Here is a 27740-nt window from a genome sequence, read left to right as displayed (position 1 = left end):
GGCGCTTTAAATCAATGAACTGCAGCGGCCTTTGCGGTGCCATAGACCAGTGCCGCCACCCGCTTCTCCCCCCTGCCTGTCCGGGGGTCCTCCTGAGTCCTATCACCTCCACCGCCCCCATCCCCCCCCCCCCCCTCCCTTACTGCGGCACTGCTCCGCGCCCCCCACCGCCGCACCGGCCCCATTGCCTCCCCCATCCCCGGTTTTATAATTACCTGTTCCCGGGGTCCACTCTACATCTGGCTCCGGTGGCGTCCTCCTGAGCTGTCACTGTGCGCACTGACGGTGATGTTGCGTCACGTCACTCGTCATTGCGCACAGTGTAACGCAGGACGCAGCAGGAGCCCGGAGTAGCGTGGACCCCGGCCCCCGGGAACAGGTAATTATAAAACCAGGGATGGGGGAGGCAATGGGGCCGGGGCGGTGTGGTGGGGGTGCGACGTGGGGCGGTGCGGCGCGGTATGGTGGGGGCGGTGTGGGGCATTATCGGATTATCGGCAAGGTAATTGCCGATAACGCCCAAAATCTTGAATATCGTCCGATAATATCGGGCAAACCGATTATCAGTCGATCCCTAGTCAAAACCCTATAAAGGGGTACTGCAGGAAGAAACTTTTTTTCATACATCAACTGGCTCCAGAAAGTAAAACAGATATGTAAATTACTGCTATTAAAAAATCTTAATCCTTTCAGTACTTTTGAGCTGCTGAAGTTGAGTTGTTCTTTTCTGTCTAAGTCCTTTCTGATGACACCTGTCTCGGGAACTGTCCAGAGTAGAAGCAAATCCCCATAGCAAACCTCTTCTACTCTGTGCAGTTCCCGAGACAAGCAGAGATGTCAGCAGAGAGCACTGTTGCCAGACAGAAAAGAACAACTCAACTTTCTCAGCTGATAATTATTGGAAGGATTGCAAGTTAGAAGTAACTTACAAATCTGTTTAACTTTCTGGAGCCAGTTGATATAAAAAAAATTTAAAAAAAACAAGTTTTTTCCTGGAATACCCCTATAAATCAATATTCCCATCCTGTAGAAGTCTGCCTCTGATTTTTGTATCCTATTTCCATGCAATATAGCAGAAAAAAAAAAAAATAAAACACTTTTACAAGGCGTCCTCTTTTTACAATAGTTTTCTGTGTCATACGGTAGGATACTTGTCACTTTTACACGGCAGCTGCCGGCTGCCTGGATCACTTCCCTTGAAAGAAACATAGTACAGTATACATTTTATTGTATTGTCCTGTATATACAACCCTGCACGGCTCATTGACGCTCAGTTAAACAAAGTGCAGGGTGAGAAAGTCTAAGCAAATAGAAGTGTGACCAGTTCACTGTGTACATATACATTTCCATACCCGAACCAATAAAATAATTCTATAATCTCCTTTACTGTCCAATATAAAGGAGTCTCCGTTCTTTTAGCAAAATTCAGTTATTGCCATTGAATCCTCTTGTATAGAGAGTGATTGTTACATAGCAGACAACACTACAGGATGCCATATTAAAGGGGTACTCCGGTGAAAAACATTTTCAATGAATTAGTGCCAGAAAGTTAAATAGATTGGTAAATTACTTCTTTTTAAAAATTTTAATCCTTTCAGCACTTATTAGCAGCTGTATGTTGCAGAGGAATTTCTTTTCTTTTTGAATTTCTTTTTTTTCTTGTCCACAGTGCTCTCTGCTGTCAAGAGAAGCATAGGTTTGCTATGGGGATTTCCCCTGCTCTGGACAGTTCCTGATACGGGTATCAGGTGTCAGCAGAGAGCACTGTGGACAAGACAAAAAAGAAATTCCCAAAGAAAATAATTTTCTCTGTAGTATATGGCAGCTAATAAGTACTGGAAGGGTAAAGATTTTTTAATAGAAGTAATTTACAAAAAAAGTTTTACACCGGAGTACCCCTTTAAGCTAGTTCATCTTCAGCAGTGGACGTACTTTACACAGGCGGAATTCTGCTGCGGACATTCCGCAGTCTGCAAACAATGGGACGCTGCTGCAAGCGGAAATTTGCAGCAAAATTTTGCTGATAAAATGTTCGCCGTGTGGACGAGGCCTAACGGAGGTCTATGGAACCCATCTCCTGCAGTCAGTCGGATCGAGCAGTCTGTCGCACACTTTTCCTGGTTATAGCTAACAACAGGACAGGGTCTCAGCAATGAGACCCCCACTGGTCAAAACTTTCGACAAAAAGTCAAAAGTTTTTTTTTTTTTTTTTTATTACAGTAATGCTTTAAATGGGCACTTGTCCCTTTAAAAAAAGATAATTTTGAAATGTTGTAGAGACAGTTTTGATCAATCGGGGTCTGGGTGTTCAAACCGAAACCGATAGCTAGAACTAGCTGGGACATACAGTGTAAGTCTATGGGATTGCCTCAGTCAGTCACGCTATTCTCTTCGCTTATTTTAACAATTGGTCGGGGTCTGAACATTTAGACCCCGACCTACCAATAAAAGTTAGCTTTTTTTTTTTAAGTGACAGGTATACTTTAAAGGTTATGTCCATCTTTGCACACACTTTTTATTTTTTTTATTTCTCTCACCGCATATGCAATGAAAAGTGAAACAACTTTGCAATAGGTCTTCATTAAAACTAGGGATCGACCGATATCGGGTTTTTTTAGGGCCGATACCGATAATCTGTGGAGGTTAGGGCCGATAGCCGATAACTTATACCGATATTCCGGTATAAGTTATCGGCTATTTATCCCCCCGCGACACCGCTGCAGATCATTGATTTAAAGCGAGCGCTTTAAATCAATGAACTGCAGCGGCTTTTGCGGTGCCATAGACCGCCGCCGCCACCCGCTTCTCTCCCCCTGCCTGTCCGGGGGTCCTCCTGAGCCCTATTACCGCCACTGCGACCCCCCCACCGCCCCGCGCACCCTACTGCCCCACACCCCCCACCGCACGGCCCCGGCCCCATTGCCTTACCCATCCCCAGTTTTGTAATTACCTGTTCCTGGGGCCCGGGGTCCACTCTACATCTGGCTCCGGTGGCGTCCTCCTGAGCTGTCACAGTGCGCACCGACGGTGACGTTGCATCACGTCACTCGTCATTGCACACAGCGTAACATGCAGGACGCAGCAGGAGCCAGAAGTAGCGTGGACCCCGGGCCCCGGGAACAGGTAATTATAAAAGCGGGGATGGGTAAGGCAATGGGGCCGGGGCGGTGCTGTGGGGGGTGCGATGCGGTGCGGTGTTGTGGTGGGTCGGTGGTCGCGGTGCATTATCGGATTATCGGCAAGGTAATTGCCGATACCGATAATGCCCAAAATCGTGATTATCGGCCAAACCGATAATCGGTCGATCCCCAATTAAAACGTTTCCAGTCTCCTATGCAGACTAGGCCTCTCTGGGGTAACAGACAACAAACTCTGTAGTATAGTCCTGCAGTCACATTACCTTCTATATATGCTCTACTTACAGCTAAATTACCACATAATAAATGTATGTAAAGACAAGGCAGATGAGCGAGACGGCAGGATAACGCTACACAACATTTGTTTGAGGTCTGTTACCATGGAAACAGTGTCTGTATAGGAGGCTGTAGAAACTAAAAGACAGAGCTGTATTTTACATTTTCCTACACAGTAAAGTTGCTTCAGTTTGCATTTTAAATTTATTGGGGGAGATTTATCAAAACCTGTGTAGAGGAAAGGTTGACCAGTTGCCCATAGCAACCACTCAGATCGTTTCTTTCATTTTCCATAGACCTTTTAAAAAAAATAAAAAAAAATAAAAATTAAAAGAAAGAAGCAATCTGAAGGGTTGCTATGGGCAACTGGTCATCTTTTCCGGTCATATTTTCTTCACAGGTTTTAAAAAATCTCAGTCAATGTGTCTAAAAAAAAAAAAAATGGGCTGTTTGGCCAAGGATTTATTTTTTTACTAGCCGAGTACCCGGCGTTGCCCGGTTTTTCCTTCCTAATCCTTGTTGGGAAGGAAAATATACAAAGGAGGAAGCTTTTGACTTCATATTCCGTCCTCATATATTGTTGTCATATCCCGACCTCCTATCCCCGACCTCCTATCCCCGACCTGTAATATGTGCACCAGGTATTGAAATATCTCCAGCCGTACGGAAGTTATGTTGGAACATACATTTCCCATTGATTCGCATGGGACTTTAAACAAAAACCCCAACCCTCACAAATGGGGGTAGTTAAGGGTTAAATCACCTATCCTATGTTTTAAGTGGACATATAAGTAACATGTGACCAAGTAATATCTAAATATCTCCAGCCTTTTGGAATTTATGCTGTAACATATATTTCCCATTGACTTGTATGGGGCATGAAACATAAACCCCGCCCCTGGCAAATGGGGGTAAGTAAGGGTTAAATCACCTATCCTATGTCTGTTGTTGACATATAAGTAACATGTGTGCCAAGTTTAATTTTAATATCTTTAGCCGTTTGGACGTGATGCTGGAACATACACACACACACATTGAGTTTTATATATTTAGATTTTTTTTAAATAGCGTCTTACTGCCCCCCCTCCCCATGGAAGGCATCATACCAGGCATGGATGATAAAAAGGTTAATATGATTTTTTACTTTTACCATTGTGAGATTTTTTTTTTATTTTACATGAAAGTACCTGTATGACCCCCCCCCCCCCCCCCCTTGAGGGTATGTTCACACGGCAGAAATTCCACCGTAATTTACTGTCTACTAACTTAAATAGGTTCCGCAGTCCCATTCAGACAGAAGAATTTCTGCAGCTGGCATTCCGCCACGAAAATTCTGCTTTCCGTATTCTTCGGCAGAACTCCTTTGAAATCAATGGGGCTTGACTTTTTGGCAGTATTCTGTGTTCTGAGAACACAGAATTAATGGCGGAATTCCGTAAGCTTTGCTGAACTAAATTTCTGCGGCATTGTGGAAATTCCGCCATGTGAACAGACCCTTACTGTGCAATAAATTGCAGATGGTTACAGGGTACCCGATTAAAATATTTGCATTTGTGTCCAGGAACGACAAGTTAAGCCTTCATGGAGTAGTGTCCAGCCTAGGACATCCCATAATATAATACCACTGGAATATGGCCTAGTGATCCCACCATGGATAATGCAGACAGCAAAGGGTAGAGACTATAGAGTCTATAGAATATAGAGACAGTACAGCTATCTTGGGAGTGTTCGTATCACCATTAGGATTAAAAAGGTGAGGCCTAAGGTCAGGACACAATCTGGATCACAAGCATTTTATTTACAGAGTATGTAGGGATTTTCAGGAGACACTGGCCTATTATACACGTGGGACTAAGTATATGGGGCAAACCTAGATTACAGATATTATTCACCCACTCGACTGCAGTTGGAAACATTAGATAGATGTACTATTACACAAATAGCCTGAGGGTGAATAGCGATGCTACGTGAGCTACGTGACGGAGACATAAGTGAACACCAGCATGGCTAGTTGGCACACTGACACATCAGATAGGTTAGGTCTACTTTTAGGTATCTTTTCCTGCCCTGCCTTATGACCTCAATTGTCCTAAACATTCTGTATTATATCTGGTGGATCTGTACCAATCTCAATATATGTGGCCCAGTAAGATTTTTGAAGATTAATGGTCTATTCACACGTACAGCATTCTGCGCAGATTTGAGGCGCAGGATTTTCTGCTGCAAATTTCAACGTAAACTGAATGACTGAACACGGCTTGAAATCCTGCGCATCAAATCTGCGCAGAATACTGTACGTGTGAATAGACCCAAAATAAAAAATAAATCCTCAGGGTCAGAGCACAACAGCAGTGTGAATATAGCCCAATTTACACTGTCAGTTCAAAACAGATCCCATTACTTGAAGGGGCAGTCAGGTGTCCAGTATTTTTCAGGAGTTGAGCAGACAGACTGACCGATGGAGCTCCCTTTATCATAATACGCCAGCAGTGTGAATATACCCCAATGGAGCTCCCTTTATCATAATACGCCAGCAGTGTGAACGGGCCCTAACCCCAAAATATTTTAAACAATTTTTCTGTGATGTGGGACTTAACCCATAGAACTGTTTATTTCAGATGGGAATCTGATATTTATGACCACCTAATATATTTAGCATATTACCATTTCTTTTTTTCAGTGGATCTTCTCCTGTTTCTGGCCATGAAACCTCTGGATCAATCACAAGTGAACTTTCCTTAGTGAACAGCATTTTCCATCTTCAGCTTGGCAAACAATGGAAGTATAGCCGAGACCTTGTGAGTGATGTGTATTAGAGACTGTTCTGGAATGTCTCAGGATCGATAACCGCTATTGTGGGGAAGTCACTGCTCGTAATACATTAAACATTTGGCTCATTATATTGGTTATGTTAAAAAGTAACCTGACAGCGGGTTCACCCACACTAAACCCAATGAACAGGAGTTGCAGTGCAGGGAAACCGGATTAAAATCCTGTATTACTCACCTGGACCGGTGCCATGAGAGATATACAATTATTAGCTGGCATATCCAGCATCCCTGCCTCCATGCCCTCTGCTCAGATATGCCCCTCCACTTCATAAATATTATCGAGACTCCCATTCGCCCATGTGAGCACAATGTGGGCGGGCATATTGGAGGCAGGGATACTGCGTATGCTAGGTCCCACCTCCATTGCGCAAAGAAAGTGATTAAAGGGGTACTGGTTTTGAAAAACATATTCCATATCCACTGGTGTGTCTGATAGCAAGGGTTTGACCTCTGTGACCTTCCGCAATCTCTTGCATTGTACCCCCATCTCTACTTGTGCACTGAGAGGGGGTGAAAACATCCCCTCCATGCATCTCTATGGGAGAGCTGGAGATACACGAGTACAGCCCTTATGTGTCTCTGGTTCTCCGATAGAGATGCATAGAGTGAGCATGTTGACCCCCTCTCGGTGAACGAGGAGAGCCGGGACGCCATGCAGGAGATGGCAGGGGGTCACAGAGGGGATATGTTTCAAATAGAGATGAGCGAACTTACAGTAAATTCGATTCGCCACGAACTTCTCGGCTCGGCATTTGATGACTTATCCTGCGTAAATTAGTTCAGCCGTCAGGTGCTCCGGTGGGCTGGAAAAGGTGGATACAGTCCTAGGAAAGAGTCTCTTAGGACTGTATCCACCTTTTTCAGCCCACAGGAGCAACTGAAAGCTGAACTAATTTATGCAGGAAAAGTCAACTGCTGAGCCGAGAAGTTTGTGATGAATCAAATTTACTGTAAGTTCGCTCATCTCTAGTTTCAAACCTTGAACACAGGCACCAATTCAGGTGAACGATACATGTTTTTATGCAGTTCACCTGCACTTTAACCCTTTGTATTGGGTTTATTGTCGCTGAACCAGCTGTCAGTTTGTAGGAGGGAAATCTATGCCGTGTATCTCCTCCTCCACATCACCCTGTTCACCCCGAATGAATTCACATGCAGATCATTTGTGGCAGAAATAATCTGAATGTTGTTCCAAAAATATCCACTCCTGTTTGGTGTCAGTGGGGGCAGAGGATATCTGGAGGCACAAAGATATCTTGGCAAAACTATAGCAACCGACAGAAATAATCTACGGGATTGATGTTTCCATCGAGTTCAGAAGATGGAAATGTCAAGTCTCAAGGAGAAAACAGACATTTGTCTCCAGATCAATTAGACCGGATAATGTTCCATATAGTTTAGCTTCAAAGACGATTATTTCTTATTATTAGTCACTAGAGAAACCAAAAAATTAAAATTATTCCAACATGAAAAAAAGCTCATTAAAGGGATATTCCCAACATCAAAGGTTACCCCTATACACAGGATAGCGAACTAATCATTGGGGGTCAGCCTGCTGGGAGAACAATTGTCCCTGAATGACTGGAGGGCAGCGTCTGTGTGCAGTCAGCGTTCCATTCATTCTCTATGAGGCTTTCTAACATTGCCGAGCTCCGTTCTGAACCAGTACTGTAGCCCCTTCTTACTATAGATTGATGGTGATCTGACCTCTGGGATCCAAACTAGTCAAAAAGTGATCCTTGCCATCTACCCTTCCTTTATGAAATAGGAACATCCCTTCAAAGTGACATATTAGATATGGGGCTGTCCTGTGTCTACTGGCACTAGGAAAGAGAAGGATTGGGCATGCTGGATGATGTGTTCCCTTAAGACAGTGGTCTCCAAACTATGGACCTCCAGATGTTGCAAACTCTCAGCATGCCAATGGCTGTCGGGACATGCTGGGAGTTGCACTTTTGCAACCTCTTGAGGCACACAGTTTAGAGACCTAGACGATAAGAGAAGCCTAAAATCATAGACAGAGTTCGGGAGCTATGTGAATTAGAGCCCTAGGACTGTTTTCTTAGTCCTGTTCCCGCTGGATTTCTGACCATTACTGCCTGCTCCCGCATGGTGCGTGTTTCACTTCCCCAACATGTGTGTCCAATCCTGCCCATTCCTGCAAACATTTTGTCACAGCTTTTAGAGATATTACCCCCCCCTTCCCCAGACCCCCTTGCAACCCTTCACCAGATGCCCTTGCGCCCCTTCACCAGAACCCCCTTGCGCCCCTTCACCAGAACCCCCTTGCGCCCCTTCACCAGAACCCCCTTGCGCCCCTTCACCAGAACCCCCTTGCGCCACTTCACCAGAACCCCCTTGCGCCACTTCACCAGAACCCCCTTGCGCCACTTCACCAGAACCCCCTTGCGCCACTTCACCAGAACCCCCTTGCGCCACTTCACCAGAACCCCCTTGCGCCACTTCACCAGAACCCCCTTGCGCCACTTCACCAGAACCCCCTTGCGCCACTTCAGAAGTTTCCAGGACTGGCCAGGATTTTGTGGGACCCGCTGTATGTTCTGTGACCGCCCGCTTCCACAAGTTTTACATCCAGTCCTGTGGGATCCCAGTTCTCTAATGTAAAGTGCTCGGGGGGTCATTTTAAGAGGCTTTTTCATTCTAATAGTTTTCAACATGTTGATGGGAAACTTTTTGAAGGTCACGTGACTTCCTAAATCCCTATCCTTGTCCTAAGTTAAAGGGTCTCATTCCACAGCTGTGACCTTCCAACACAGTGTTTCCCAACCAGGGTGCCTCCACCTGTTGCAAAACTACAATTCCCAGCATTCCCGGACAGCTGGAGGCACACTGGTTTGGAAACACTGTTCTAACAATAACAGCTAAAAACCTTTGCAGCTTCAACTCAAAAAGGGACATCCTGAAAAAAAAAAAAAAAAAAAAACTTGCGTCATGATTTCCCAATAAATCAAAGTAATTATGTCAGTATATCCAGGGGGTGAGGGGACATCCTGACATTACCAATGAGGGTTATGCATGCTCAGGACATGTACCTACCTGGGGCTTAGCACACCTACCGATTTATTACAGAACATGCTACAACCAAGTCCTGCTCTGCAAACAATATTACTTCCCTGCCAGGATACCGTACAATGGCATGTGTCAGGCCTAGACGTCGTGCTCTGTGAGCTCATGGAGCTGGCACTGCATCAAGAAACACACATTCTCATGTGAATGACATTGCTATACCCACTGTGGACACAGCCTCAAGTCTGATCACCACAGAGAAGTGTTTCGCAACCAGGGTGCCTCCAACTGTTGCAACACTACAACTCCCAGCATGCCTGGACAGCCAAAGGCTGTCCAGGCATGCTGGGAGTTGTAGTGCTGCAACAGTTGGTGGCACCCTGGTTGGGAAACACTGCTCCAGAGGAACATGACTGGGCTGCCTGAGCCCACATCTCCTCTGTGACATATCTGTATGCAAAATATTTATCAAAAGTTTTACGCAAATGTTTATTACATTGTGTTCAAACACTAGTTAGTCTGCGTTCACACTAGGGCTGCACGATATGGGGGAAAATGTGCGATTGCGATTTTGGGCCTAAATATTGTGATTGCGATATGATATAATAAAAATGGTGAAATCCCCCCATTTCATGTCCAATCGCCTCCATTTCACATCTATCCACCCATTTTATGCCCACCGCCTATTTCACATCTCCCCCTTGTCAAATCTTCCCCCCCATTCTTGTACTGCAGCACTACACTGGGTTTCCCGGGCGGATTTCAAATCCTCTGCGGGACCCGGGAAATCTAGTGTATTGCTGCAGTACAAGACCTTTCCCCATCAGCCAATCATTGGCTTGACACGTGACACCACTGCGGCCAGTGATTGGCTGAAAAGGGAAAGGTCCTACTGTACTAAGAAGAGAGAAACTCCGGAGCGCACGGAGACGAAACTGCAGGGACCGGCACTAGGTGAGCAGAAGTTTTTTTTTTTTTTTTTTTCACCCTGCGCCCTAGCTAGCAGGGTGCCTCCAGCTGTTGTGAAACTACTACTCCCAGCATGCCCGGAGAGCCTTTGCCGGTCCGGGCATGCTAAGAGTTGTAGTTTTGCAACAACTGGAGGCACCCTGGTTGGGAAACATTGACTTTTAGTATTTAAATTAGTTTTTACCTGCTCTGGCCGGCCCCCACCACGGGAGCCAGCCTGAGCAGATAATCGCATGTTTTCCCGGGGGGCCGTATTGCCATATCGGAAAAAGTACAAATCGCGATTCGATTGCTTTTGCAATATATCGTGCAGCCCTAGTTCACACGGCCGTCTAAAACCGTCCCGTTTTTCTCCGGTCAAAAAACAAACTTTAAAAAAAAAAACGGACAATAACGGATACAAACGGATGTTATCCATTTGTATCAGTTATTGTTCAGTTAATAAACCAAAAACATTTTTTGTTCTGAGCATGCTCAGAAGTAAAAACGGATCAAAAAACGGATTGAAAAAACTGATGCAAAGGGATGCCATTAAAGGCTCATCCATTTTCCATAGTTTTCCGGGTTTTTTTGACGGAAGAAAAACGGAAATGAGTGCAGACGGGTACAAACGGATGTAAACGGACTGTAAAAAAATCCCATTGACATGAATGGGATTTTTTTTAAACAGTTTTTCATCCGTTTACAGCCTGCAAGAACGGAACCGAAACTGTAAGATCATCCTACTATACAGTACAGCTGCGGGATCATCCTACTATACAGTACAGCTGCGGGATCATGCTTCTATACAGTACAGCTGCGGGATCATCCTACTATACAGTACAGCTGCGGGATCATCCTTCTATACAGTACAGCTGCGGGATCATGCTTCTATACAGTACAGCTGCGGGATCATGCTTCTATACAGTACAGCTGCGGGATCATCCTTCTATACAGTACAGCTGCGGGATCATCCAACTATACAGTACAGCTGCGGGATCATCCTTCTATACAGTACAGCTGCGGGATCATGCTTCTATACAGTACAGCTGCGGGATCATCCAACTATACAGTACAGCTGCGGGATCATCCTTCTATACAGTACAGCTGCGGGATCATCCAACTATACAGTACAGCTGCGGGATCATCCAACTATACAGTACAGCTGCGGGATCATGCTTCTATACAGTACAGCTGCGGGATCATCCTTCTATACAGTACAGCTGCTGCTGGATCATCCTTCTATACAGTACAGCTGCTGCTGGATCATCCTTCTATACAGTACAGCTGCTGCTGGATCATCCTTCTATACAGTACAGCTGCTGCTGGATCATCCTTCTATACAGTACAGCTGCTGCTGGATCATCCTTCTATACAGTACAGCTGCTGCTGGATCATCCTTCTATACAGTACAGCTGCTGCTGGATCATCCTTCTATACAGTACAGCTGCTGCTGGATCATCCTTCTATACAGTACAGCTGCTGCTGGATCATCCTTCTATACAGTACAGCTGTGGGATCATCCTACTATACAGTACAGCTGTGGGATCATCCTACTATACAGTACAGCTGTAGGACCATTCTACTATACAGTACAGCTGTGGGGTCATCCTACTATACAGTACAGCTGTAAGATCATCCTTCTATACAGTACAGCTGTGGGATCATCCTACTATACAGTACAGCTGTGGGATCATCCTACTATACAGTACAGCTGTAGGACCATTCTACTATACAGTACAGCTGTGGGGTCATCCTACTATACAGTACAGCTGTAAGATCATCCTACTATACAGTACAGCTGTGGGATCATCCTACTATACAGTACAGCTGTAAGATCATTCTACTATACAGCACAGCTGTGGGATCATCCTACTATACAGTACAGCTGTGGGATCATCCTACTATACAGTACAGCTGTAAGATCATTCTACTATACAGCACAGCTGTGGGATCATCCTACTATACAGTACAGCTGTAGGACCATTCTACTATACAGTACAGCTGTGGGGTCATCCTACTATACAGTACAGCTGTGGGGTCATCCTACTATACAGTACAGCTGTGGGATCATCCTACTATACAGTACAGCTGTGGGGTCATCCTACTATACAGTACAGCTGTGGGATCATTCTACTATCAGCTGTAGGACCATTCTACTATACAGGATAGCTCTGGGATCATTCTAGTATACAGTACAGCTGTAAGATCATCCTACTATACAGTACAGCTGTGGGATCATTCCCCTATACAGTACAGCTGTGGGATCATTCTACTATCAGCTGTAGGACCATTCTACTATACAGGATAGCTCTGGGATCATTCTAGTATACAGTACAGCTGTAGGATCATTCCCCTATACAGCACAGCTGTTTGCTTTGCCTATTCCCCACTGTCTCCCTTAATTTATATGCGATACGGCTGCAAAACCCCAAGCCTGTGTGTTTCTACTTGACAGGATCTATAACATCATGAAATGTGGTTCAATAGAACTGTAGGGGATGCCGGTGATAGGTCTGCAGGTCTGTGGAGCCCTACACGATAACCTACAACGTGCTGCCAACCACCTATAGATCCCATCAGATCCCCATGACCTACAACGTGCTGCCAACCACCTATAGATCCCATCAGATCCTGATGACCTACAACGTGCTGCCAACCACCTATAGATCTCATCAGATCACCATGACCTACAATATGCTGCCAACCACCTATAGATCCCATCAGATCACCATGACCTACAACATTCTGCCAACCACCTATAGATCCCATCAGATCCCCATGACCTACAACGTGCTGCCAACCACCTATAGATCCCATCACCTACAACGTGCTGTCAACCACCTATAGATCCCATCAGATCCCGATGACCTAAAACGTGCTGCCAACCACCTATAGATCCCATCAGATCCCCATGACCTACAACGTGCTGCCAACCACCTATAGATCCCATCAGATAACCATCAACTCTCCATATTTCTATTTCCACTGAGCAGGATGGAGGCGGTATACATCTATACGTAATTGTATATATAGGTGCCCTCTCCTGCACCTGGCTGCAGCTCTTGTCTGTGTGACATCATGAAGGAGGGCAGGATGAGGATGATGATGATGCCAGGCCATTTTTTTTTCCCCATCGCTCTCACCAATGGTGCAGCATCGTCTGCTATTGACCCTTAGGCAAATCAATAACCTCTGCCCTCCAGGGTCATCCAGACCCTAAGAATGGCGCGCACAGACCCTAAGGCTCCATAATGTGACTGTCCAACCCATAGGGACCATTGGACCAAGGACAGGGTTGCAGATTGGAGAGATGGCAAAGGCTATTTGCCCTTTATCACCAATGGATGAGATCCCAAGGTCATCAAACATCTGCTGAAGATCTGACCAGATAAGACATAAGCCCTATGTGGTCTTCAAAGTGCCGCTCTCCAGATGTTGCAAAACTACAACTCCCAGCATGCCCGGACAGCCAACGGCTGTCCGGGCATGCTGGGAGTTGTAGTTTGGCAACATCTGGAGGGCTGCAGTTTGGAGACCACTGTCCTAGGTGATGGGTCAGCAGGTCAGTACTATGATCCTATTCTATTTACACAATAAAAGCTATTTTATGCCAAAGAGAAGCCCAGAACTGCAGGCAGGGGCACATGTCAGCTGATAGGTGTCCACTCACCTTTATTAGCCACTTCCCATGCCACCTCGAACAGCACAGAGTTGTCCAGGTCCAGGTCATCGTCCCAATCATCCAGCCCGTTCAGGGAGGTGACTGATAAGCTGCGTGCCAGGGGCATCCTGCCGAGATAGAGGAGCGTACAGCGGGTAGAGTTGCCCCCAGCAGGATGGCGAGTCTATGAAGCGGCAACTCTCCTGCACCCAGCAATGACAAGCAGCACTCCAGCAATGACAGGCAGCACTCCAGCTGACTGCTGCCCCTGACAGCAGGGACGCTGCTACAATGTAACGCCGCGGAGGGGCGGGGCCACCGCGTCCCCGTACTCTGTATAACGTTATTCTGGCCTATGAGTGACGAGCCTCAGGGCGGCCTCTGATTGGTGGAGAGGGGCTGCGCTCTAGAAGTGTCGTCTGGCAAGTTCGGGCCAGCGGTGGAGAGCGGGGATTGGCTGATTTACCTGTCACTCACGGCTAGTGACGTATGTTGAGCGTGGTGTACGTGCTAACGGGGGAAATTGAGCAATTTCTGAAGAACAGGGGGTAGTAATGGTTTATGGCTGGGTTCACATAGTGCGGTATGACCAGTTATTCCTGTGATTGTTCTGGAAAGAAAAACGCCATATATTGTAGTGAGACCATTGTATATGGGCCATTCATGCTTCAGTGGGAACTGTGAGGAAACGAGATATGCAAAGTAGCTCTCTCCTAGAAGTAAAAGCTCTCTGGTGCCACCTATTGGGGAGTGTGTGTATGTATATGTATATATATATATATATATATATATATATATATACAGTGGTCCCTCAACATACGATGGTAATCCGTTCCAAATGGACCATCGTTTGTTGAAACCATTGCATGTTGAGGGATCCGTGCAATATAAAGTATAGGACAATGGTCTACAACCTGTAGACCTCCAGATGTTGCAAAACTACAACACCCAGCATGCCCGGACAGCCGTTGGCTGTCCGGGCATGCTGGGAGTTGTAGTTTTGCAACATCTGGAGGTCCGCAAGTTGTAGACCACTGTTAGAGGAAGTTGTACTCACCTGTCCCCGCCGCTCCGGACCGTCATGGCTCGTCACCGCTGCCCAGGATGTCGCCTTCCATCGCTGTCGCCGCGTCCCCGGGGTGTCCCCGACGATCCGGCAAGGCCTCTGCTTCCCCGGCATCCGCGCTCTCTGTCGCCGCCATCACGTCGCTACTCACGCCGCTCCTATTGGATGACGGGACGGCGTGCGCAGCGACGTGATGACGACGATGGAGAGCGCCGACGATGCAGGGGATCCCGAAGAGGACGCTCCGGAGCCCCGAGGACAGGTAAGTGATCGTCACCGGACCACATGGGGCACCGTAAACGGCTATCCGGTGGCAGCTGAAGCAGTCAGCGCTGCCGGATAGCCGTTTATGCGATGGCCCCGACATACAAAAGCATCGTATGTTGATGCTGCCTCTGAGAGGCCATCGCATGTTGAAATTATCGTATGTCGGGGCCATCGTAGGTCGGGGGGGGGGGGGTCACTGTATATATATATATATATATATATATATATGCAAATCAGAAAATGTTGCAGTATCTTGTAATACCTTTTTCATTGGACTAACACAATTTTGTAGAGACAAGCTTTCGGGATTCCCGAAAGCTTGTCTATACAAAATTCTGTTAGTCCAATAAAAAAAGCTATTACAAGATACTGCAACATTTTCTGATTTGCATCTGCATCACTGGACTAATACGGCTACTCAAATTTACTATATATATATATATACAGTATATATATATATATATATATATATATAAACAGTGATCCCTCAACATACGATGGTACTTTGTTCCAAATGAACCATCGTTACTTGAATCCATCGTATGTTGAAGGATCCGTGCAATAATAATATCAGGGGTGTGGAAATAAAAAAATTTAAAAAACTACTTGTCCAAGGGACTAAAGCGGAACACAGTCTACTTGTCCCTCAAGAAAATCCACTTGTCCTGATAGATAAAATAATTTCAACCAAAATAATACGAAATAAGGTCTTTGGTTTTTTCCTCCTCGTCCTATAACAGCCATAACTCTTATTTTTCCATCTACAGACCCGTATGAGGCTTGTTTTTTGCGGGGCGGTGTATACTTTGTTATGACACCTTTTGTTTTTCCATAACGTATGCTCTGAAAGAAAAAAAATATTTTTTTGTGTGGTGAAATAGAAAAAAAATGCTAATTTTGAGGTTTTCTTTTTTTTCGCCAATCACCTTGTGGTCAAACTTACATATTATTTTGATACCTTACGTCGGCCTGATTACACCAATACCAAATTTTTGTTTCCTTCACGTTTAAAAAAAAAAAAAATTTAATTTAAAAAAGAAAATCCCTGACCCATATAATATTTTTATTTTTCTGTAAACTAGTCTGTATGAGGGCTCATTTTTTGGGTCGTAATAAGCTGTTTGTATCGGTACCATTTTGGCAATGATCAGACTTTTTGAACACTTTTTTACTACGCCATTTACCATACAGGATATAAAATTTTATTTTTTAATAGTTCAGTCAATTATGCTTGCGCCAATACCAAATATGTTTATTTTTATTATGTTTACATATTTTTATATGGAAAAGGGGGGTGATATGAACTTTTAGGGTACGTTCACATGGGCGGATTTATTTGAAGGTTTCCCGCTGCGTATTTGAAAGGGGGTGGGCTCTTCTCAGCTGTCCGCAGCAGATTTTCCGAGGCGGAATTTACACTGTGGAAAATCCGCCGCAAGCCCCATTAATGTCAGAAGGGTCTGCTGCGGATTTTCCGCAGCGGAAATTCCGCCGCGGAAAATCTGCTGTGGACAGCAGAGAAGAGACCGCCCCCTTTCAAATACGCAGCGGGAAACCTGCAAATAAATCCGCCCGTGTGAACGTACCTCTAATATGGAAGGGGTTAATGGGTGTTTTTCAACTTTTATTTTAGTTTTTCAACTTGGCGGATTTACCTGTCACTCACGGCTAGTGACGTATGTTGAGCGTGGTGTACGTGCTAACGGGGGAAATTGAGCAATTTCTGAAGAACAGGGGGTAGTAATGGTTTATGGCTGGGTTCACATAGTGCGGTATGACCAGTTATTGCTGTGATTGTTCTGGAAAGAAAAACGCCATATATTGTAGTGAGACTATTGTATATAGGCCATTCATGCTTCAGTGGGAACTGTGAGAAAACGAGATATGCAAAGTAGCTCTCTCCTAGAAGTAAAAGCTCTCTGGTGCCACCTATTGGGGAGTGTGTGTGTGTGTATATATATATATATATATTTATATGTGTGTGTGTATATATATATATATATATATATATACACACACACAGTGGCCTCAATATACGATGGTAATCCATTCCAAATGGACCATCGTTTGTTGAAACCATCGTATGTTGAGGGATCCGTGCAATATAAAGTATAGGACAGTGGTCTACAACTTTGACAGCAGTGATCTAAAGGGTTGACAGCCAGCTGCGGCGATCGCTGCATGCTGGGCTATTAGCGGCGGCCCCCGGCTACTGAAATCAGCTGGTGGCCGCCGAGTATGGAGCGGGCTTGAGTCAGGAGCCCGCTCTGTACACTCCGAGTGCCGGTGTGAGGTGCAGACTTGCGTCCCATGCAAGTCTGCATCCGCTCCCGTCCCTCACACCGGCATTATGAAAAAAATAAAAATAAAGGGGAAGTTGCTCAGGCTCTGCTCTCCCGATACAGGGCTAAATCTATGAAAAATTCACCTGCCCGGTGCCTGGAACTACATGTCCCGGGCGTCGGGCGATAGGATTTCCACATCCCTGAATATAGAAAGTTATACCCCACCACTCCGGACCGTCACCACTGCCCTGGATCGTCGTGCTCCATCGCCGTCATCACGTCCCCGGGGTGCCCCTGCCGCTCCGGACCGTCACCGCTGCCCTGGATTGTCGCGCTCCCTCGCTGTCATCACGTCCCCGGGGTGTCTCTGCCGCTCCGAACCGTCACCGCTGCCCTGGATCATCGCTCTCCATCGCCGTCATCATGTCCCGGGGGTGTCCCTGCCGCTCCGGACCATCACCGCTGCCCTGGATCATCGCTCTCCATCGCCGTCATCACGTCCCCGGGGTGTCCCTGCCGCTCCGGACCGTCACCGCTGCCCTGGATCGTCGCTCCATCGCCGTCATCACGTCGCTCTACACGCTGCTCCTGTTGGATGACGGGACGGCGTGCGCGGCGACGTGATGACGACGAAGGAGAGCGACGGCTATGCAGCGGAGCATGAAGAGGACATTTCGGAATGTCGTGGACAGGTGAGAGACACTCCCTGGACCATACAGGGGACATTAAACGGCTATCCAGCAACAGCTGAAGCAGTCTGCTTCCGGATAGCCGTTTATGCGATGGCACCGACATATAAAAGCATCGTATGTTGATGCTCCATAATTAAAACCAGTTTTGACCAAATGCTTAAATATGTTACTCACTAGGAAGGAGATTTATCAAGCTCAGTAGTAGATTTTTTTTGCGTAAAAAAAAGTCGCACATACTTGCGCACGTGCGACTTTTCTATACATGCTGCGACTTTCAGATTTTTGCTTATTCCAAAGCACATTATTTTAAATCTGCTCACGTAGTAATTTTTTTTTAATTTTTACTTTGCAGCGGTCATGTATTTATCAAATGTGATAGTCGCTATTTATGAAGAAAAAAAGTTGCATCTCCATTTAAAAGTCGCAGATGTATTCCAGGTCCAACCTGGCTTACAGAAAGTGCATACGTCTGCAGAAAAGGACATTAACACCCACTTTAACAACTGTTCTTGTTTGCATCATTAAACAAAGCTAGTACGTTAATGTTAATTATAGAAAAAATTAATTATATAACTAATAACTCTATTAATTTTAAAGGAGATATCCAGTGGTGAAAAATGAATCCCCTATCCTAAAGATAGGGGATAAGTTTCAGATCGCGGGGGGTCTGAACACTGGGGCCCCCGCAATCTTCTGTACGGGGCCCCAACAGCCCACGGGAAGGGGGCGTGTTGACCACTGCATGAAGCGGCAGCTGACACGCCCCCTCAATACAACTCTATGGCAGAGCCAGAGCGCTACCTTCGGCAAAAAGAGTTGTATTGAGGGGGAGTGTCAGACGCTTCTTCCTGCGGTGGTCAACATGCGCTATCTGGCCAGTGAGTCGGGGCCCCGTACAGAAATATCACAGGGGGGCCCAGCGGTTGGACCCCCCGCGATCTTAAACTTATCCCCTGGACTACCCCTTTAAGGATGAAAATACACACTGCACACCTTGTAAATTTTAGGACACGTACATGCTGGCGTACACACTAAATTTTTTAAATTAATGTTGTGTTAAAATAGAATAAGGCACAAAATGATTGTGTAAGAATTTTTACAGACTACGTAAATAACCCATATGTGGCACTAAAATTTTTCCTTAAAAAAAAGAAACATCCATAGTAATACAGCTACATGCACATTTTGGGGTGGGTATCTTACCAAGCCGTTTTTTTTTTGTTTTTTTGTGGCTTCACTATTGTTTATGTGCCTGCTGGTGCTGCGCTGTCTTCCTTCCTGATGTAAACTCCGGCCTAAGCGCAGCGACGCAAGACTCCGCCCACCAACATCACAAAATGCGGGCTCAAAATTAAACAAAAAAGACTCCAGAGTACGGATATTCATGGTGCGGCATAGTATGTTTTAAATATTTTTTAAATTCTCAGGAGGGTGGATGGGTTGTTAGGGGATAGTTGGAGTACAGCTATTTAGTGCCAGGCAGGCCAATCAGGGTGTCACCCGATGCAGTACGCCCTCCTCCACGACACTCTCTAGCAACGCTACTGGTAATAAAGGGTAGATAAAGAACTTCGGCTATTAACATAAGGGAAAACTTTTCTGGCTTAAAAAATGCTTGTGTAAGCGGGTTTCCCAGGTTTTGCATCCGGGTGATTTATTTATCAAGGTCGTGCGACTATTTGATAAATAGGTCGTACGTAAGCAAAAGTAAGTTAAAAAAAATTGTCATATAAAAGCCATACGTTTGAAAAGAATGATAAATCTCCTTCATTGTTTTTTCCTACTAAATATGCTTAAATATTTCCTCTTCTGACCCCTATAACCAAATGACTTTTGAAAACAAAAAATTCTGGAATATGAAGTGACCAAAAATCTGCAATTCTGAACTTGTTTTTTTCACATTCACGCCATTGACCATGCATTTTCTTTAACGTGATATTTTAATAGCTCAGACATTTTTTGTTTTTTTTTGTTTTTTTTTGCATTATTTTATTCATAAAATAGGAAAAGTGGGTGATTCAAACTTTTATTAGGAATGGGGCTTATTCACATTTATAAAAAAAAAATTGGAAATTTTAGTCACAATTTTTTTTGTCCTCAAAGGGGACTATTACGTGTAATATTTCGGTTGCATACACTAAACAATGCTGCTCCATAGGACAGCATTGATCAGTGTTATTGGTGCTCCATAACTAAAGACTTCTGAGGCTTCCCACAGTAGAGGAGCGCTGATCGGATGGGACAGAGGCAGGTAGGGACCCTCCGCCACGTCCTCTCAGCTGATCGGTGCTATCTGGCATAAGCAATGGCTGATACCCAGTTAGACCTAGCTGATAGCAGCCGGGTCCAACAGGGTATGAAGCCCGCTTCATAGATCAGGAGCGGGCGCAGGGTGTACATTTATTATTTATTAATAAAATATGTTGAGAAATATTTATGAGGTGGAACTAAAAAATAAAACAAAATTGTAACTTTTATAGGGTTTCCTTTTCATACACATCAAGTGTCAATGATTTGTAAGCTTTATTCTGCAGATAATGGAGGGACATTTATCATTATTGCTTTGGTAAGCGAGTTCTGTAGTCATTTTTATTTATTTTTTTCCAGACGTTACTATGGTGGGCAAGTACCATTGTTACTGACCCTCCCCAGCTTAAACAATGCCAGCATGTTACTGCCTAGGCCCAGAAGCGCCATATTTGGCGCTCCGGGCCTGTTTGTCCCGGTTCTTCCCGACACCCCTGTGGTGGTGGGTATCGGGTAATAATCAGGTGTTAACGCTAGCTATGTTTGTGGCTAACGCTAAGCCCCGGCTTAGTAATGGACTTCGTCTATTAGACGGCTTCCACTACTAAGCCTGGAAAGTAAATGAAAAAAAGAACACAACACGTTTAAAAAACTTTTATTCCCGAAAACACTCCTCCACAAGCCCTCGTTAACCATTTTATTAATATTAAACATAAAAAAACGCTGGTCATCGAAGTAGTCCTCCGAATCTGAAGTAGTCCACAGGATACACGGATCTGAAATGAGGAAAAAAAAAAAAAACACAGAAAATAGGTTAGTACATTTATTGTCACCCATCCGCACATCTTCACCCAAGCCGCATGACTACAACTCCCAGCATGTTATCACTGTAAGGGCATGCTGGGAGTTGTAGTGTTGCAACGGCGTTGCAAAGCCAGGGAAGTTTGCCACCCGATAGCATATCTCCCACCGCTCGTGCAGCACTACTACAACTCCCAGCATGCCCTTACAGCATGTACAGTAAGAACATGCTGAGAGTTGTAGTCATGCGGCGTGGGTGGGTGACAAGCTTGTCACCTTCCCCTACCGCACAACTACAACTCCCAGCATGCCCTTATAGTGAGGACATGCTGGGAGTTGTAGTTGTGCGACGTGGGCGGGGGATGTGCTTGTCACCTGCCCTCGCTGCACGACTACAACTTCCAGCATGTCCTTACTATAAGGTGTTGGAACTATAACATTCAGCATGTTCTCACTGTAAGGGCATGCTGGGAGTTGTAGTCCTGCAATAGCTAGCAGGCAGGTGGTAGATGCGGGCGGGTGGCCGGGGAGTGGAGCTGTGCAAAAAGTCACAACTTTTTGTGCGGCTTTTTTTTTAAAAGCTTTCAAAGGCAAGTTTGTAAGCCAGGTCTGACCTAGCGACTTATTAAAGGGGTTTGTGACTTTCGCACTTGATAAATTCCCGACCACTGCAAAGTAAAAACTGGAAATTGCTTAGGTAGGGCTGATTGGTACTTTATGCTTACTCACAAAAGTCACACAAAAAATAGCTTAGGCGCACGTGGGACTTTTGTAAGAAAAAAAAACCCTCTTAGGCTACGTTTCTACTTGGTTTTTTTTCTGGCAGCTTTTGCAAAACTGCCACTGCAGCTTTTGAGCCAAAGTCAGAAGTGGATCCATAAGGGAGGAGAAGTGTAAGTCCTTCCTTTATATGTTCTATTCCTTTGACTCAAAAACTGCAGTGGCAGTATTCCAAAAACTGCCAGAAAAAAAACCAAGTGGAAACTTAGCCTAAATCCCTTGATAAATCTCCCTCATTATGATTATACCGATAAACAATTTATACAGGGGGAGATTTATCAAAACCTGTGTAAAGGAAGAGTGGTGGAGTTGTCCTTAGCAACCAATCAGCTCGCTTCTTTCATTTTTAAAGAGGCCTGTGAAAAATGAAAGAAGCGATCTGATTGGTTGCTATGGGCAACTGCACCACTCTTCCTATACACAGGTTTTGATAAATCTCCCCCTACAGTGTTTGTGTTATGTTTTATGGATCGTCTTCGAGCATATTGCCAGCTGCAGAGATGTCCCGCCTCGGCCGGTGATAGGCTGAGTGCAGTAAGGAGCATGGGTTCCGTCTTTTCCCTGCTGCCCGGGCTCCTTACATGACACTGCGTTCAGCCTATCACCAGCCGAGGTGGGACATCGCTGCGACTGGCGATACACTAACAGCAGTTTGACGATCCGTGCACATGGAAGAAGACCGGACCGGAGGACCGAATAGCTATAATGGTGCAATGGAGGAAGGTGAGTTAATGTTTTTTTTTTTTTGCAGCCTGGGCGCAATAGGATAAAGACAATTTTCACAATACTACTCCTTAAGTGCTGTCCCATTGACTGCAGTGCAGTTCCAGGAGAGGTTCTGCTGGGAAAAATTGCTGTTTTTTTAATGTTTTTTTTTGTAGCCAGAAAGGACTAATATGCAAAAATTACATTTATGTGAAAGTGGCTTTAGGGTATGTTTGCACAGGCAAAGGATTTTTTTACCCTACGTATTCAAAGGTTTATCTCCACTTTCTGGTGCACAAAAATGTTGTAGTTAATACCACTGGTGTTAACTGTGCTTACCTATTAGTGCTTTGCTATTAGTAACAAAATAGTTTTTGGTTTCTTTTAATTGTTTTAATTTTTTTATCCCCAACAAAATGTACAATCTTTATTTTCTCTATCGGCTCCATTGGGGGACACAGACCTTGGGTATATGCTGTTGTTGCTAGGAGACTTGACACTAAGGAAATCAAAAAAGTCGGCTCCTCCCAGCAGGATATACCCGCCTACAGAGCCTGAGGTAATCAGTTTTAGCTTAGTGTCGCAGGAGATGGACACTAGTCTGGGGTTCTCCCCAGACTTGGTCTAAAAAAAAATATTTTTCCAGAATAGCGATGTTTAGTTTTTCTTATTCCCTTTTATTTTCCTTTTTTCCCCACTTTTCCCTGCTCGTCTCGCTTTTCAAGCCCGGCATGATGCAGGTGACAAAAAGCTGGCTGAAGACTTCATGACTGAAGACTTCATTAGGTGAGTTCTTCAGATTGAGGTGAGTATCCCCCCTTCCCCCTTTTTTTCTTTCAAGTGTCGTGGGCTTGCAACCTCTGGAGACCCCCTGTTTTGGTCCCACTCCTTTTTTATTATTTCTAGTTGGGGTCCCTATTAGGCAAGGGCTCCCTAACGTTATTGCGGGAACTCAGGGGGCTGGAGTCAGTGGTGTAGGACTGTTCTTTTATTCACTTGGTCAGTTCTCTCTTTATTCAGCAGCCACGGCTGCCTTCTCTCTGTTTTTTTTTCTTCTGTGCTCCGGCTGCGTCATGAGCCGACGCGGCCAGGGCGCAGTTTACTTCCGTTTTCCCAGCGGCTCGTTGCGCCGGCACTTCGCCCGTTCCCCTGTATTCACATATGCTTTGGGGACTGGAGCGGGCGCTATTATTAGCTGGCGTCTTCCTTCCCGGGGGAGCGCGAATCTCATCAGCCAATGGGGGCTGTGCAGGGGACTATGAGCCAATCAGAGGCACCCCAGTCTAATCCGGCCCCTCTCTTCTGATTGGTCCGGTTGCCCCTGCCTTTCTCGCTCTCTTTTTCTCGTTCCTCTCCTCACAGCAGCTGCCTGGTGGGGGACACGGACGCTGGTGAGATTACCTTATTTTTTCCATGTCTGAGACCAGAACTGTTCCTCCCTCTAAGCAGGTACCTGGGACCCTGGTCACCTACTATTCTTGTAAGGGCTGCAACGCCAAAATGCCTGGGTCTGCTGAACCCACTTGTTCTGCCGGCACCACTGCACCTCCTGACCCCCCCTGGTATTCCTATTCAGGATGCTCCCCCAGACCCAGTGGGCTCTGCTGCCCCTCCAATATGGGTGTCTTCCCTCTCTCAGTCTATTTCTGACTTGGCGCAGGTCTCCCGTTCCGTGGTGACTGCCTTGGAGAGGTCCTCCTTACACCGTTCCTCAAGAGAGCCTTGCTCTCCCGCACCCTATTTTAAACGCTCTCACAAGCGTAATAGGGGTCATTCCTCTGACTCCTCCCCGGAGTCTTTGTACAGATGTAGGCGCTCCTCTCATGGGCATCGTCCCTCTACTACGTCTTTCAGCAAGCGTCTCTCTTCTAGAAGACGCTCCCCAAGTCGCTGTTCTGAGTCCCCAGAACGGCGCACCAGGTCAGTGTCTCCCTCTTCTAATGCTGCCTCCACCTGTTCCCACTCCCCTGGAGAACTAGTTGATGAGGCTGCTTCTGTCTCTGACTCAGAAGACCACGCAGACATGACCGATACGGTGGACTCATTGGTTTCGGCCATAAGAGACACCTTTCACCTAGAGGACCCAGGAACTTCGGACACTGTCCCAGAAGTTTCCTTTCATCGTGCCCATCCGGCACCCAAGATGTTCAGCTCCCATGCTGAATTTGAAGCTTTGCTGGAGTCTGCCTGGAGGCACCCTGACAAGAGGTTTCAAGAAACAAAGAAGGTTCAAGCACGTTATCCCTTTGCTATGGACCTCATTGCCCGGTGGACTTTACCTCTGACGGTGGACCCACCAGTCTCCCGTCTATCTAAGACTACTACCCTACCTTTGCCCGATGCTGCATCTTTTAAGGATCCAGCGGACAAAAGGGTGGAGACCTTGGCTAAATTTCCCTTTGAGGCTGCGGGTTCATCTCTTCTCCCTGCCTTTGCCTCTGCCTGGGATTCCAAGGCTCTTACGATCTGGGTTACCCAACTCCGTCAGGGCATTTCTTCTGGGGCTTCCTCGGAAGAACTGGCCGACTTAATTCTCCTGCTTTCTAAAGCGGGAGATTTTCTATGTTCTGCTTCCATGCAGTCGGCCCGCTGTGCTGCTTTTGCCACTGGTAACCTTGTGGCTCTCCATAGATCCGCGTGGCTCAAAGCCTGGGATGCAGATGCAGCCTCTAAGAAGTCTCTCACTGAGCTTCCTTTTACTGGCTCTCGGCTTTTTGGTAGGCGCCTAGATGAGATCATCTTGGAAGCCACGAGAGGGAAGAGTTCCTTATCACCGGTCCTTGCACCGGTGATCGGTCTGCTACGGACAAGGGGGGTCTCAGTGATTCCTTACTTGGACGATCTTCTGATCAAGGCTCCGTAGTACTACCTCCCACCATAAATCTACCTCCTTTCGGTCCTTTTGGACCTTTGGGGTCACGAAGGGGACCAGGCAAGCGCCTTCTTGGGACAAAAAGGCTCCCTACTTCCAGACTCGCCCATCCTGGAAATTGGATAACCGTTCGGGTCGCCTTGCGGCCAAGGCGGGTACCCGCAAAGCCCACCTCTGCCTGAAGGGACGCCCCCACCCGCAGATTTTTCTCGGGTCGGAGGTCGTCTGTTACTCTTCCGGGATGTCTGGACCACACATGTGCAGGACTCCTGGGTCAGAGATGTGGTATTCAACGGTTACCGGATCGAGTTTGCCTCTCTTCCAAAGGATCGCTTTTTCCTTTCCCGAGCTCCGTGATCTCCCTCTCTGGCAAAGGCCTTTCGGGGTGCGCTTCAGTCCCTCCTCATTCAGGGGGTCATTGTTCCGGTTCCTCCCAGGGAACGCTTTCGAGGTTTTTATTCCAACCTCTTTGTAGTTCCCAAGAAAGGGGGCTCAGTACGCCCCATCTTAGATCTAAAGCTCCTCAACCGGCATCTCCTCCTGCGCCACTTCCACATGGAGTCTCCGTTCGGTCGTGGCAACCATGAATCAGGGGGAGTTTCTTTCCTCAGTGGACATCAGGGACAACTACCTTCATGTTCAGATTTTTCCGGGACACCAGCGGTTCCTCCGCTTTGCTGTCCCGGAGGGACATTTCCAGTTTGTGGCTCTCCCCTTCGGCCTGGCCACAGCTCCGAGGGTATTCACCAAGGTCCTTGCACCGGTGATCGGTCTGCTACGGACAAGGGGGGTCTCAGTGATTCCTTACTTGGACGATCTTCTGATCAAGGCTCCGTCCAGGGACCAGAATCTAGAGAGTCTCACCCTCACTCTTTGGGCCCTGTCTCGCTTCGGTTGGATGGTCAATCGGGACAAGTCCAACCTATCCCCCACTCAGTCCCTGGTTTTTCTAGGACTTCAGTTGGACACCTGGTCCGCCCGAGTTCACCTCCCGCCAGACAAGCGGTTGACCCTTCTGTCGGGGGTTTGTATACTCAGGAACCCCTCCCCAGTGTCCATTCGGTTTTGCATGGAACTCCTGGGTCGGATGGTGGCGGCCATGGAGGCCGTTCCCTTTGCTCAGTTTCATTTTCGACCCCTTCAACTCGCGATCCTATCTCGGTGGGACAGGTCTCCATTGTCCCTCGATCGCAAGATTGTACTTCCTCGGACATCTCGCAGCTCCCTTCTGTGGTGGCTCCGCTCCCCCCTAATTCTTCAGGGGCGCTCCTTCCTGCCCCTCCATTGGCTGGTTGTCATGACGGATGCCAGCCTTTCGGGTTGGGGGGGTGTCTTCCGGGTTGGGGGGGTGTCTCCACTGCGGTGGCATATATCAATCGCCAGGGCGGCACCCGCAGTTTGGCGGCGATGGCCGACGTTTCCAAGATCCTTCTCTGGGCGGAGCATCTCGGCAATTCACATCCCAGGCGTAAACAATTGGGAAGCAGACTTCCTAAGCCGGTCCCCTCCCGACCCCGGCGAGTGGTCCCTTCATCCGGAGGTATTTGCAGAGATCTGCGGCCTCTGGGGAACTCCAGATGTGGACCTCTTTGCATCCCACCACAACCAGAAGGTTCCCCTCTTTGTGTCGAAGTCGCGGGACCCCCGTGCTCTGGCAGCGGATGCACTGGTGATTCCTTGGTCGGGGTTCGCCCTACCTTATCTGTTCCCTCCTCTTCCTCTCCTTCCCAGGGTCCTGAGGAAGCTCAAAGCGGAGGGCATTCCAGCCATTCTCGTGGCTCCAGATTGGCCTCGGAGGGCGTGGTACGCCGACATCGTTCGGCTCCTGGATGACGTTCCGTTGCGCCTTCCACTTCGTCCAGACCTTCTCTCTCAGGGTCCCCTGTGCCACCCCAATTTACCGTCGCTGCATTTCACGGCGTGGCGGTTGAGACCGCGATACTAAGGGCCTGTGGCTTCTCAACACAGGTGATTCGCACCATGCTCAAGGCACGCAAGCCCTCTTCCGCGAGGATTTACCATCGTACCTGGCGGTCTAATTTTCGTTGGTGTGAATCTCAATCTCTTTCTCCAGTGGTGTTCTCCCTTCCTCAACTCCTTTCTTTTTTGACTCCTTTCTTTTTTGCAGTCAGGGCTGGAACG

At 46.7% G+C, this 27740-nt stretch overlaps 1 protein-coding gene and 1 long non-coding RNA gene across 2 annotated transcripts in view; both read right to left on the bottom strand.

The window, feature by feature from the left end:
* Positions 1-14224, bottom strand: part of GYS1 (glycogen synthase 1) — a 70004-nt gene extending 55780 nt beyond the window's left edge. The window contains exon 1 of the mRNA XM_056542651.1: positions 13893-14224. Within this exon, the coding sequence (XP_056398626.1) occupies positions 13893-14010 (118 nt within the window). The 5' untranslated portion in view covers positions 14011-14224. The remainder of the gene's footprint in view (positions 1-13892) is intronic.
* Positions 14225-21081: 6857 nt separating this feature from the next.
* Positions 21082-27740, bottom strand: part of LOC130294666 (uncharacterized) — a 43515-nt gene continuing 36856 nt past the window's right edge. Inside the window, exon 3 of the long non-coding RNA XR_008848572.1 lies at positions 21082-21216. This is a non-coding gene — a long non-coding RNA (uncharacterized LOC130294666). The remainder of the gene's footprint in view (positions 21217-27740) is intronic.

This window comes from Hyla sarda, chromosome 10 (assembly GCF_029499605.1).
Source record: "Hyla sarda isolate aHylSar1 chromosome 10, aHylSar1.hap1, whole genome shotgun sequence".
NCBI classification, from domain to species: Eukaryota; Metazoa; Chordata; class Amphibia; order Anura; family Hylidae; genus Hyla; species Hyla sarda.
Note: the sequence above shows the minus strand (reverse complement) of the source record. Positions and strands in the feature narration are given on the sequence as shown.